The sequence below is a fragment of the Mustelus asterias genome, chromosome 13 (genome assembly GCF_964213995.1).
Source record: "Mustelus asterias chromosome 13, sMusAst1.hap1.1, whole genome shotgun sequence".
NCBI lineage: Eukaryota > Metazoa > Chordata > Chondrichthyes > Carcharhiniformes > Triakidae > Mustelus > Mustelus asterias.
Window position 1 is genome coordinate 105,703,879 of NC_135813.1, and position 14,235 is coordinate 105,718,113.

Below are 14,235 nucleotides of genomic sequence, written 5' to 3' on the forward strand. Positions count from 1 at the left end.
ATGGCCCCCAGAGCTCTGACACGTTGGCGTAGCAGTTAACAATGCTGCTTCTCAGTGCCAGGGACCCGGGTTCAATTCCGGCCTTGGGTGACTGTGTGGAGTTTGCATATTCTCACTATGTCGGTGGATTTCCTCTGGATGCTCTGGTTTCCTCCCAAAGATGTGCAGGTTTGATTGATTGGCCATGCTAAATTGCCCCTTAGTGTCCCAAGATATCTAGGTTAGGGGGATTAGCAGGATACATACGTGGGGTTATGGAGATAGGTCCTGGGTGCGAGTCAGTGTAGACTCGATGGGCTGAATGGCCCCCTTCTGTACTGCAGGGATTCTAAGAAGAGTCATCCAGACTCAAAACCTTAGCTCTATTCTCTCTCCACAGATGCTACCAGACTTGCTGAGGTTTTCCAGCATTCTCTGTTTTTGTTTTAAGATTCCAGCATTCACAGTGATTTGCTTTAATATTAAATACAGTACTGTTTTTACCAGTGCAATCTTTTTACTCTTCCTGATTTCTAGGCGGAAGCAGACAGCTTTTATACTGCCTGTAATGGTCGGCAATTTAATTCTATTGAGGATGATGTTTGCCAGTTGGTATACGTGGAAAGAGCTGAGGTCATCAAATCTGAGGATGTAGGTATTCTGCCATATTTATCAACAGGACTGCATTTTAATACAGTCAGGTATTGTGACTAAATGGCAGCGGTGGGTCCCTAATCAGAATAACCAGTTTCTTCTGTCATTTGGTTTATGATGTTCAATGATACATTTTGATTGTCAGCAGGTAACTTATGCTCCACCCTGTCTCATTTTAAGAAGTGGAATTGAAAAAGGAATGGAAATTTTTTCTGATCATCCATCCCCTTCCCTTTGAAGTGCGCTAATGAAGCAACCCAGACGACTGGAAATGTCTGTGATTTTGACTATCTACTTCTCTTCTACCCTGACTGAAGCACTTGAAAGTCCTAGCATGGAATTGAAGGAAGATTAATGTTAGATTTTTCTTGGCTGCAGTGGAAAGTACTTGACAGCAGTTCCTTAGCTAAATTCTAGTGATGATCTTTAAAGGGCTCTAGCTGTTTGGGAGATACAGAATGTTTCTCGTTGTAATTGTAAGTGTCTAACTTTATTTTCTCCACGTGTGTTGATTTTATATATTCTCTCTTTTAGGGAGCCAGTCTTCCTGTAATGGGCGTAACTGAGTTACCACCGTGCATTGTGTGCCTTGAAAGAATGGATGAATCTGTAAATGGTGTTCTAACAATACTCTGTAATCACAGCTTTCATAGTCATTGCTTACAACACTGGGAGGACACAACGTAAGTTAAACAGAATTTAAACTATTGAAATACGGGATACTATTCGGGGAAAAAAACCCTGCATGGCATCTCCCACTGTCTATTTTCTTGCTATTTGATGTACAGTAGAGAGGAAAAGTATGTTAAAGATGCTATGTTAAATGTATTCGGATACATCATGCTATAAAATTTCTACACAGCAAAATAAAAATTTTCAGTGAGGCACTTTGACAGTAACAGCATTTAAAATCTGATGGCTGATGTTTCATCTGTGCAAGGAAGAGCTCTGATTCTTGAAGGAAGATCCCTAGATTTCTCTATTTCAGCTTTAAGTGCTTTATGGAACATGTAACGTGTGTTGGACAGTGAGTGCTTCCAACAATATAAATGTACAGTCTGGAAGTATTTCGGTGGATAAAATATTGAATTGTGCAATGTAGGACACCAATTATAGAAAAATGGGCAAAAAACAAGTAATCATGCATTATTTTAGTACATAATTAAACTGTTAATAGAAGAATAATCCTTTTATTACTAGTTTAACAAGCCCTAGTTTAATTTTTTCTGCCACTGCAAAATGTGCAACACTTAATTTAAAAACCTTTACAGCTTACTGAATCCTGGTACCGTCACCCAATGTCAGTTGTCAAATCTGTATTGGTGAGTTTAGTACAGTAGTTGGCTCATTATGTGGTAATGCTGCAGCTATAAAAGAATGTTAACTGCAAAAGCAAATGTACCGAGAGCACATCAGGTTAAATCAGGTGACTGCACGTTGGCGTAGTGCCAGACTGGACTAATTTAGGAAATTTAGCATTTTAGCTTCCTGTATCATAGTTCTCTATTGTTGTTTGCTTAAGATATATAAATTCCACCTTATGACTTGGTATCTTGATTTTAAATTATTTTCTAAGCATTATTTTTTACTTTAGAGGCCTTGTTATTTGTCAATATGTACGCATTTTAGAAATCAGAACAATGTATTATTCCTGCATTTTCCCTTTGGTGTGTATGAAAGGTACAGAAATGTAAAAGAAATTAACATTCCTGCAACTTGCATGCATAAAAGAGAGCAGCTTGTTTACCTGGGTCGATTAATAACCTAAGTCCTTTACCTTTTCTTAGGTGCCCAGTTTGCAGATACTGTCAAACTCCAGAGCCAGTTGAAGAAAACAAATGTTTTGAGTGTGGAGTCCAGGAGGTAAATAATGATAAATAACAGTTATGGGATTAAATCACTTCAGGTGCTAATTCTTTTTGCTCAAGGAATGTTTGGCTCAGAGTGGCGTCTGGACTGTGGACTGGAATATATTTCCATTTAAGATATCAGTATCTCATTCAAGACTTTGTGGGTTACTTATAGCAGGAGCATGGAAAACTGTGCTCTGACTTAGCAATGTGTCTTAACCATATCGTGAACAGAACATCTGACATTTTATTCATCCTTCACACCAGTTATCCCAAAACCTCCTGAGTGCGATTGCTCATTTGAGCTGAATTTCGCTAGCTATGTGCGGTGGACAGGCATCATAGAGCTTGTCTTTAGCTTGTTTATAGTGAATTCAAACCCAAATTTCAGAGATCAAAGGAGTATATACCTAACCCTATCCTTTACATGTACTAGTTCTATATTGCTTGTGCTTGCAAACCATCCCATAGTATTGCCTAATTTTCAACTGTTTCTGTTCTTCTTATTGACCCTTTTGACAAAATTGTTCAAGTGCCACACATGGCATTCACAATGGGGATAACGCACAAAGCTTCTCTTTGCGCCTGACTATTAATGTATTCTCGTAGAAGAGGAGAAAAACAGACACGCTAGCATGCAAGGATTTCCAACTAAAATGCTTTGTAGTTCAATTATTCTGTCCTCTTATGCACCTGGAATAACAAGGTTAATTTGCTTTTAATACCGCATGTGTTATATAAAGCAGGTTAAGAACTAATCCATTTAGAATGTGCCTGTTAGAGAAGCTGTATCAATAGCTCTGAATTTGGTAAGATATCCAGGCTAGTAAAGCTGCATTTGTTTGTTAAAGGATCCACATTCCATTTATTTTTAGTAACCTATCATCTTCTGAGAAATTTTCAGTCTTTTAACTTCACTGTTGAACTTTCTTAGAGACAAAGGATTTGTGGAAAGTGCTGTCATAGAATCATAGCCTCCCGACAGTGCAGAAGGAGGCCATTCGGCCCATCGAGTCTGCACCGACCACAATTCTACCCAGGCCCTATCGCCATAACCCCATGTATTTACCCCAGCTCGTCCCCCTGACACTAAGGGGCAATTTAACACGGCCAATCCACCTAAACCACATGTCTTTTGTCATATTGTTATCCACACATGCTCACTGGGATCCACCACTGATTTGAATGTCCTCTATTTAACCAGTACTCAGCCGAAGTGTTCATTGCAGTGAGAACAGAAAATATTGGAAGTAGTCAGCAGGTTATAGCAACATCTGTGGAGAGAAGCTGAGTTTAAGGGTGGGATTTTCCAGCCTTGCTCGCGCCGAAACTGGAAAATACCACCCTTGGTCAACAGACTTTTCCATGGTCCGCTCCTTGCCCGCTCCGATTCCCATGGTGGGCGGGACGGTAAAATTCACCCCAATGTTTCAGGCCTGTGACATTTCATCGAAAGATCAGGCCTGAAACGTTAACTCAGTTTCTCTCCACATATGCTGCCATAGCCTGCCGAGTGCTTCCAGTATGTTCTGTTTCTATTTCCGATTTCCAGCATCCGCAGCATTCTGCTTTTTAGTCAGTGTTTGCTGTTCACTTTGGCTGCTCAACCTTTGGTCTAAACTGATGTGATGAAGATTTAGGATGTCTTATTTGGTAATCCAAACCTCCCCTGTGCAGACAGTGCATGATATGTTAGACTCTCAATTCACTTCTATCTGACATTGCAGCTTTATAGAACCTTAGTTAGGCTGCATTTGGAATATAGTGTTCAGTTCTGGTCGCCACACTACCAGAAGGATGTGGAGGCTTTGGAGAGGGTACAGAAAAGATCTACCAGGATGTTGTCTGGTATGAAGGGCATCAACTATGAGAAGAGGTTGGAGAAACTTGGTTTGTTCTCACTGGAACGATGGAAGTTGAGGGGCGACCTGATAGAAGTCTATAAGATTAAGGAAGGCATGGACAGAGTGGATAGTCAGAAACTTTTTCCCAGGGTGGAAGAGTCAATGACTAGGGGGCATAAGTTTAAGGTGCGAGGGGCAAGATTTAAAGGAGATGTACGAGGCAAGTTTTTTAACACAGAGGGTAGTGAGTGCCTGGAACTCGCTGCCGGGGGAGGTAGTGGAAGCGGATACAATAGACATTTTTAAGGGGCGTCTTGACAAATACATGAATAGGATGGGAATAGAGGGATACGGTCCCTGGAAGGATAAGGGGTTTTAGTTCAGTCAGGCAGCATGGTCGGTGCAGGCTTGGAGGGCCGAAGGGCTTGTTCCTATGCTGTAATTTTCTTTGTTCTTAATTTATAAATAAGCATTTGAAAATTGCACAAGAGACAAACAAATGAGAGAAAGAAGAAAGTGACAAGTTGAAACCAGCATGAAACAAAATGAAGGTGTGAGTAAACGAGGCACGAAAGAGTGAGGGAAGAAGGGGAAATAAATAAACCCAGAAGATTATCAAAGATAATACTTCAGGATTTTAAAAATATCTCTTTGTGTACAATGGTTTGGAAAATCAACCTGAAAACATGGATAATGACTTGTATTGTGCCTTTAAAAAGGTGACCATAATCAAATATCCCACCATTGACTGGAAAAAAGATTCTCTCACTTATCCAAAAATAACATTCAGAGAGTTATAACACTTCTCCTTCCTTGTAAGAACATGCCTAACTTCGGTAAATCTGTGTTATTGCTAACAGTGCAGAAAATGTGCAGGATAAATCTGAGGATATCCATGCTGAGTGTAACTTCTATTTTAAAAAAATCAATTTCTTCCCCTTCCTCTCCTACAGAACCTGTGGATTTGTTTGATATGTGGACACATAGGATGTGGCCGATACGTCAGTCGCCATGCATATAAACACTTTGAGGAAACGCAGCACACGTATGCTATGCAGCTCACTAATCACAGAGTCTGGGACTATGCAGGAGGTAACTATGCTAATACACTAACTCCTGACACGACCAGAAAGGTGTCAGGAACAGGCCCCCATTACAGCCACTGGTGATTTTGCAGAATCAGATCTGTGCCTTGCAACTTAAAAGGTGTCTCTAACTATAAAGATAATGCACAATAGGTTTTGCACCCCTGCTTTAGGAGGCAAGAGATTGAGTTCACTTACTGTGCACTCGCTGGGTGTTGATTATGTTAAGGAGATATCAGCCTCCCATATCAATATTATTCTTGTGGTTAAAATATGAATTTGTAAATAGTACATGTTATTATCACAGTGGGTGAGATATCTTAACCAGTATAAGCTGATGCTTATTTTGGAAAGTCTGAGCAAGTTGGAAAGGCTTTATTTAAGGTGATGCTACTAGCTCAGTTGGTAGATAATTTCTCTTTTATTCATTGGATGTGGGCATCACTGTCTGTTGCCCATTTCTAATTGCCCTTGAGCTGAGTGACTTGCGAGGTCTTTTCAGAGTTAAGAATCAAGAGGAATCGCAAAGGTAAAAAGACCCTGATGGGAGTTATGTACCGGCCCCCTAGCAGTAGTCAGGATGTGGGGCAGAAAATAAATCAGGAGATAGAAAAGGCAATATTACAATAATCATGGGGGACTTTAACATGCAGGTGGACTGGGAAAATCAGGTAGGTAGTGGATCCCAAGAAAAGGAATTTGTGGAATGTCTAAGAGATGGCTTTTTGGAGCAGCTTGTGACAGAGCCTACTAGAGAACGGGCAATTCTGGATTTGGTGCTGTATAATGAGGCAGACTTGCTTAGGGAGTTTAAGGTGAAGGAACTCTTAGGGGGCAGTGACCACAAGATAGAATTTACCCTGCAGTTTGAGAGGGAGAAGCTGGAGTTAGATGTAACGGTATTACAATTAAATAAAGGTAACTACAAAGACATGAGGGAGGAGCTGGCCAGAGTTGATTGGAAAGGGAGCCTAGCAGGGAAGACAGTGGAACAGCAATGGCAGGAGTTTTTGAGAGTTATCCGGAAGGCACAACAGAAATTCATCCCAAGGAGGAGGAAACATGCTGAGGGGAGGACGAGACATCCATGGCTGACGAGGGAAGTCAAGGACAACATAAAAGAAAAAGCATAAAAAGTGGCATGGATTAGTGGAAAGCCAGAGGATTGGGAAGCCTTTAAAAGCAAGCAGAGGACAACTAAAAAAGCAATAAGGGGGGAGAAGATGAAATATGAGTGAAAGCTAGCTAGTATTATAAAGAAGATAGGAAGAGGTTTTTTTTCAATATATAAAAGATAAGAGAGGCAAAAATAGCCATTGGACCACTGGAAAATGAGGCTGGAGAAGTAATAATAGGAAACAAAGCAATGGCAGAGGAACTGAATAGTTACTTTGCATCAGTCTTCACAGTGGAAGACACCAGTGGGATGCCAGAACTCCAGGAGAGTCGGGGCACAGGTGAATGTAGTGGCCATCACTAAGGAGAAAGTTCTGGGGAAACTGAAAGGTCTGAAGGTGGATAAATCACCTGGACCGGATGGACTACACTCCAGGGCTAAAAGAGATAGCTGAGGAAATTGTGGAGGCATTGGTGGTGATCTTTCAGGAATCACTGGAGACAGGGAGGGTTCCAGAGGACTGGAAAGTAGTGAATGTGACACCGCTGTTTAAGAAGGGAGGGAGGTAGCAGATGGGAAATTATAGGCCGGTTAGCCTGACTTCAGTCATTGGCAAGATTTTAGAGTCCATTATTAAAGATGAGATCACAGAGTACTTGGAAGTGCATGATAAAGTAGGACTGAGTCAGCACGGCTTCGTCAAGGGGAGGTCATGTCTGACAAATCTGTTAGAGTTCTTTGAGGAGGTAACAAGGAAGTTAAATAAAGGAGAACCAGTGGATGTGATTTGTTTAGATTTCCAGAAGGCCTTTGACAAGGTGCCGCATAGGAGACTGTTAAATAAGTTAAGTGCCCATGGTGTTAAGGGTAAGATCCTGGCATGGATAGAGGATTGGATGACTGGCAGAAGACAGAGTGGGGATAAAGGGGTCTTTTTCAGGATGGCAGCCGGTGACTAGTGGTGTGCCTCAGGGGTCAGCGCTGGGACCACAAGTTTTCACAATATACATTAACGATTTGGAAGAAGGAACTGAAGGCACTGTTGCTAAGTTTGCAGATGATACAAAGATATGTAGAGGGACAGGTAGTATTGAGGAAGCAGGGGGGGTTGCAGAAGGACTTGGACATGTTAGGAGAGTGGGCAAATAAGTGGCAGATGGAATATAATGTGGAAAAGTGTGAGGTTATGCACTTTGGAAGGAGGAATGGAGACACAGACTATTTTCTAAAAGGGAAAATGCTTAGGAAATCAGAAACACAAAGGGACTTGGGACTCATTGTTCAAGATTCTCTTAAGGTTAACATGCAGGTTCAGTCGGCAGTTAGGAAGGCAAATGCAATGTTAGCATTCATGTCGAGAGGGCTAGAATACAAGAGCAGAGATATGCCCCATTTGGAGTATTGTGAGCAGTTTTGGGTCCCATATCTAAGGAAGGATGTGCTGGTCTTGGAAAGGGTCCAGAGGAGATTCACAAGAATGATCCCTGGAATGAAGAGCTTGTCGTATGAGGAACGGTTGAGGACTCTGGCTCTGTACTTGTTGGAGTTTAGAAGGATGAGGGGGGGATCTTATTGAAACTTACAGGATACTGTGAGGCCTGGATAGCGTGGACGTGGAGAAGATGTTTCCACCAGTAGGAAAAACTAGAACCAGAGGGCACAACCTCAGGCTAAAGGCTAAACAGAGATGAGAAGGAATTTCTTCAGCCAGAGAGTGGTGAATCTGTGGAACTCTTTGCCGCAGAAGGCTGTGGAGGCCAGGTCATTGAGTGTCTTTAAGACTGAGGTAAATAGGTTCTTGATTAATAAGGGGATCAGGTGTTATGGGGAAAAGGCAGGAGAATGGGGATGAGAAAAATATCAGCCATGATTGAATGGCGGAGCAGACTCGATGGGCCGAGTGGCCTAATTCTGCTCGTATGTCTTATGGTGTAACCACATTGCTGTGGATTTGGAGTCGCATGGAGGCCAGACCAAGTAAGGATGGCAGAAAAGGACCTTAGTGAACCAGATAGGTTTTTACAACTTTTGACGTGGTCATCAGATTCCAGATTTTTATTGAATTCAAATTCCTCGCCATGATGGAATTTGAACCTGGATACCCAGAGCATTACCCTGGGTTTCTGGATTGTTAGTCAAGTGGCAATACCACTATGCCACTGCCTTCCCAAATGGGGATAATAGGGCTATTAATCTCTGGTTTTGAGTCCCACGTTGGTGATGAGTATTTTTAATTGATAAAAAGTGTCTTTAAATGTTACAATCAACTCTCCACATTAAAAGTTAGGAAATGTCCTGATTATATATCTTCATTATTTACTGAATAATCAGAAGCATGTTTTACAGAGGGAATAATTACTAAATGATAGGTGAACAAGATACAGGAACTTGCAATTGGTTAAGCATTGCACAGACCTGAAAATGGGTAACTTGGATTTTATTGCTAGTCTGTGTCAAGCCAGCTTGTTTGTTTTAATGCAGGCAGCTGATTATGATGACACGAACAAAGGCACTGCATCTGGACATGTGCAGGAAGTGCTCCCCCTAGTGTTTCAGCACAAATAAACACAGCCATGAAATGAATGAGCCATACCACTAATCTTATTGATCTATGTACTTTTAAAATGAAGATAAGTTAAATACTTTAAAAATGAGCTATGTTCTTATGATGCAGGTGCAATGATTAATGCTAGTGTTAAGAATATTACATGTTTCAGGCTGTGAATTCATATTGGCAGTTGTGGACATCTGAAACCAATAGTCATCATTTGTTAAATTACATGAACTCACTCTACAGCTAACTGCTTAGTTGAATCTCACTCTCTGATCAGGAAAAGCAATGGTGTTAAAAAAAAATCTTCCTATTTCATGAAAAGAATGTTGGGATTGGTTTTTGGTATAATACTGGATCCTCTTTGTTGCTTGACAATTGATATTTTGTTTTGTGAGAAAGTGATCAAATTTCAGATTTTTGAGAAACATTTGGTGATAATTAAAATGTAAAATGAGCGTCAGCTAAGCGTGAAGCATTAATGAAGAGGTATTGAAAATGTTACTGTCCTCTCATGTGTGTTGAGTTACTAGCCGTCCCAATTCACAAAGGGGCAGCATCCCCAAAATGGTAATCTCAAACAAAGTGCTCAAGTGGAACCAGTGACTTTGTTCCTGATACTTTTGGTCTGCTTTGGCAGTAACTTTGAGATTCCTGTGGAGAGGCTGCATCAGGATTCCCTTTGAGAATTGCTGACAGATGAACACATGACTAAATCTTGACCAATTTAAGTAGGTGAAGATAAATACACCTTTGCATTTCAAATTGCTCGTTTAAATTAACTGAAGGAAAGCTGTTTATTTTAAAATAAAGTGTAAGCATTTCCAAAATATTTCCTGTGACAGTTTAAAGTAAAGTTTATTTATTAGTCATTATTATTTATTTATTTGTTATTATTTATTTAATAGGCTTACATTAATACTGCAATGTAGTTACTGTGAAAATCCCCTAGTCGCCACACTCCGGCACCTGTTCGGGTACACACACAGAATTTAGCATGGTCAATGCACCTAACCAGCACGTCTTTTGGAGTGTGGGAGGAAACCAGAGCACCCGGAGGAAACACACACAGACACGGGGAGAACTTTCAAACTTCGCAAGACAATGACCCAAACCTGGGTCCCTGGCGCTGTAAGGCAGCAGTGCCAACCACTGTGCCACCTCCTAAATGTAGAAAGATTCACGAGAGGTGGGGGATGAGGGCATGAATGCAAATACCAGTTATTTTTAAACTTGGAAATTTTGTTTCTTTTAAGTTTTTAAAATTAGAATGTAGGCATATACAATTAATTTTTTGGTATAGACAAAACTAGCTGTGAAGGAATGGCAATTTAAAATATCCAAATTGCTAACAATTGGCAGTGCATTTCATATTTGCTGAACAGGGAATCTGCATTTCCCTAGTGTGTCCATCCTCCTCTTCATTTTGAATGTGTCTTGGTTTCTCTAGATAACTATGTTCATCGCTTGGTGGCGAGTAAAACAGATGGAAAGATTGTCCAGTATGAGTGTGAGGGTGACACTTGTCAGGATGAAAAGATTGATGCCCTTCAGTTGGAGGTTAGTGGACCTTCAAAATACTTGCTTGTAACTTTTTTTTGTTTCCTTTCTTTTCTCAATTTCTTCTTCCATCCCAACACACCCACGCACCACTGCTTTCTGTTATTCAGTTTTCTCAGACGCATAGTGCAATGTCCTGTCTGCAGACTTCCACAGGCATTATTTGATCCTTTGGAAAGTGTACCTGTAATTGTTTATATTCAGCTCCTGCTGTTCTTGCCTTTCCCCACAGGAAATTGAAATGCGACATTGTGAAATTATTTTGGTCACACTGCAGTGCCATGCAATTTTGTTTAGTTGTGAAAATGGGTTTATTTAAACAACTGATAACCTACTGTCTGTAGATTTGTTGCTAGGACTTGTTCACCACTGTTTGAGTGAACTTTGGCTATTAGTAACTGAACCACTGGATGGGACAGCTTCTGAATTCTTCTGTGGTCTTGGTGTGGGCATTGTTAGTAAGCAGATGTGGCAATGGTTTTTTGCATTGTGTAGGCTTTGGTTCAACCCAACCACCTCTCCCAGCTGAAGGAAAGATATTGAAAAGCAAGAAATGTGAGTAGTTTCCTACAAAAGTTTATTTTAAAACCCATTTATAAAATTAAACTGGCACCCTGGATGTTAACTTGGGTAATATTTGCCATTATAAACGACGCAGCTTTGCAGCTACTGAGCGGTTTTGGAAATTCATATTTTTGACTGGTATGAAAAGGCCAGTGTTAGTGTTCCCTCCTTCCTTCCTTCCCTCCCTGTCATTGTCCGCAGTGGTATTATTGAAGGCAAAGGCCGGGTGGACAAAGCATGTTGGCTGCCAGCAACCTGTCCAGTTGAGATCCTCCTGCAGCATCTTCTGATAGAGCAGCAACTTCACTCACGCTAACTGGCTTCTCTGGTGTTACTCGAAGTTTCAGACCAAATAAAATGCTTTTTTTAAACTGCAAATCGAACTATTAGTATGAGGTTTGTGCCTCAGGCTAGCATGCTTTTGCCTGGAAGTCCCAGCTGAAATACAGAGCCATCTATACCTAACCTTGATTGTGCCAAGAGTTGCTTGTGACTGATAGACTTGCATCTTGATGCCTAAAATTCATCGGTGCCTATTTTGTGGATATTGGAAATAATAATAGATGTTTTTTAAAAATAAATAAGACTTTTGGAAAGTTCAGTTAATTTTGATTACCTTATTTAAGTTAATCTAGACATCTGTCCAAAATTTGTCATTAACTGCTCAACATCGTGGAGCTGTCAAGCATCAACACTTCTCAAAGGAAAATTGTCATGAAAGTAATTTGACCTTAACCAGTTCTTTGGGTAAACTACGTACTGTACTGATGTATTTAAAGATGTTGCAGAAGATCTTTGTTTTCCCTGCTTCAGATGTGAGTTTCCTGAGTGAATGAAGCTAGAGCACTGGATATCAGGAACTGCATAAGAAGGCTGAGCGTTACTTGAAGGGCTGAGGTGATGTCTTAGATATTGTCAACGGTGGGGGCATCTTGTTTGAATCTAAAGATCAATTTACAGCCTTGAACTCGTTGTTAATGATTTGCTTACAGTTCTGTTAGGCAGCAGTTGCATCGTCATGCAATGACAAAGTATGCAATATCACGTGATGGTACAGATATTAATACAAATGTTTTGTGCTTTGTAGCAGTTTATGTCTATTATCAGGGATCTCTTATCAATGGCTGAGTGGGTAAACGCACCATCTCAAGTTGCATTGAGTTCTTTTGAGAATATTCCAGGTTCAATCCTTGGTTTGTCCTTATGAAAGAAGGGTTAAAATCAGCCAAAGTTTGCATTCCAGTTGCTGTATGGCAGTTTCTCCTGGAAAAGTGCCCAGGTTTGAACGTGAGGTCAGGATTAGGATCCGCTATAATGAGGTAATGTTGCTCGTGATTTAGTAGTCTACTGATGCTAACTGTCTAGACTCGCAGATGAAGTGTCGTCACCTGGGAAAGGTTGCTGGCACCCAGTCTGCCTTGAAGGCAGGAAGAAGGAAAATGGTAAACGAATACAATATAGTGCAATTCTAACGGTTTAATTCAGTGTTTAGGTCATTTCTTCATTCTCTATAGATAAACTGCTTATCTAAAAACTGTCTGTACAATAAAAATAAGTATCTTGGCTAATTGGAAATATATTTATAAAACAGAATGCCATATGTTTGTTTTTGTCTCCTTCCTTTAACCCATTTTCTTATAAAACAGACAATTCTTGCTCCAGTATGTGTCCAGAGCAAACAGCAACTAGCAGTTTGGAACCTTCAGTGATCTTCATACATGAACCTGAATTAGTGAATGATGAATTAGTATTGGAGGGAGGGGCATTGCAGTTGTGCCTGATCCTATTTTCGGCTTATGTTTATGTAAGCATATAACGGTTACTAGATAGAGATCAGGGCAGGAGTTTTGCGTTTTCCCAAGTCATCTCCGTGTCACTTGAAGCCAATTACAGGACTTGAAAGATATTGGCACCTTCTGTACAGGTCATCCATTAAATCTGGGAATTTGTACAGTTTAGTGTCACACACGCATTGATTCGTCGTGAGAACTGGCTTTAAATATTGTATCCAAAGTAAATTTACAACTCTCATAAAAGTGAACTACTGCAGTGTTGGAAATTTGAAATAAATCAAAAAAATGCTGGATGAACACAGCAGGTGACCCTTCTGCAGAACTGTAGAAGGGTCGTTTAGATTTAGTACGTTAACTCTGTTTCTCTCCACAGACTCTGCCAGACCTCTGCTGAGTTTATCCAGCATTTTCGGTTTCTGTTTAAGTAAATTTACAACTATGAATGTCCTGTAGGCGTTGGAGTATGCATAGGAAATGCGCAACAAGCAACACTTTGCACTGTGTACTAATACATGTGACAATAAATCAAATCAAAGTAAATTGAATATTTCTTTGTCATAAAGTAAAATTATGGTTCAGAAAGCAAATTATTGTGGGAAAGAGTTGAATATCAAGTTGGAACTCCATTATGTTGTACCAAGAACTGAGAAGATAGGAGTCTGCTAGTGAAAACAAAGTACGAGAAAAACTCAAGTGTGGCAGCATCAGTGGGGAGAGAGAAACAGAGTTAATGTTTTGAGTTCCATATAGAACTCAACGTTAGCTCTGTTTCTCTCTCCACAGGTGTTGTCCCACCTGCTAAGTTTTTCCTGAACTTTGTATTTTTATTTCAGATTTCCAGCATCTGCAGTATTTTGCTTTCATTATTATACAAGAGTCAGCACTCCTGTTTTCAATTGGTGACACCTCATCCCCGAGTCAGAAGGTTTGGGTTAAAGTTCACTCCAGAACCTGAGCAGGAAAGTCAGGGCTGCATTCCAGTCCAGTAAAGAGGGAGTGCTGCACTGTTAGAACTGCCATATTTACCCCAAATCAACAGCGCACAAAAAAAACAGATTATCAGAAAAGTATTACATTGCTGTTTGTGGGAGCTCCCTGTCTACAAATGCTCCATTTCCTAAATTACAACAATGACTACACTTCACAAGTACTTCACTAGCTGTGCTGTACAAAGGCAAATCCTTTTTCAGTAATAAGAGCTGCTTTGTGGAAGCTAGGCAAATTTCAGCCTGCTCTGC

At 40.5% G+C, this 14,235-nt stretch overlaps 1 protein-coding gene across 2 annotated transcripts in view; it reads left to right on the forward strand.

Moving 5' to 3' along the window:
• Positions 1-14,235, forward strand: part of brap (BRCA1 associated protein) — a 48,631-nt gene that overhangs the window by 19,606 nt on the left and 14,790 nt on the right. For both annotated transcript variants that reach the window (XM_078227433.1, XM_078227432.1), the window contains exons 5-9: positions 517-630; positions 1,168-1,316; positions 2,421-2,496; positions 5,281-5,419; positions 10,531-10,640. In XM_078227433.1, the coding sequence (XP_078083559.1) occupies positions 517-630; positions 1,168-1,316; positions 2,421-2,496; positions 5,281-5,419; positions 10,531-10,640 (588 nt within the window). The remainder of the gene's footprint in view (positions 1-516; positions 631-1,167; positions 1,317-2,420; positions 2,497-5,280; positions 5,420-10,530; positions 10,641-14,235) is intronic.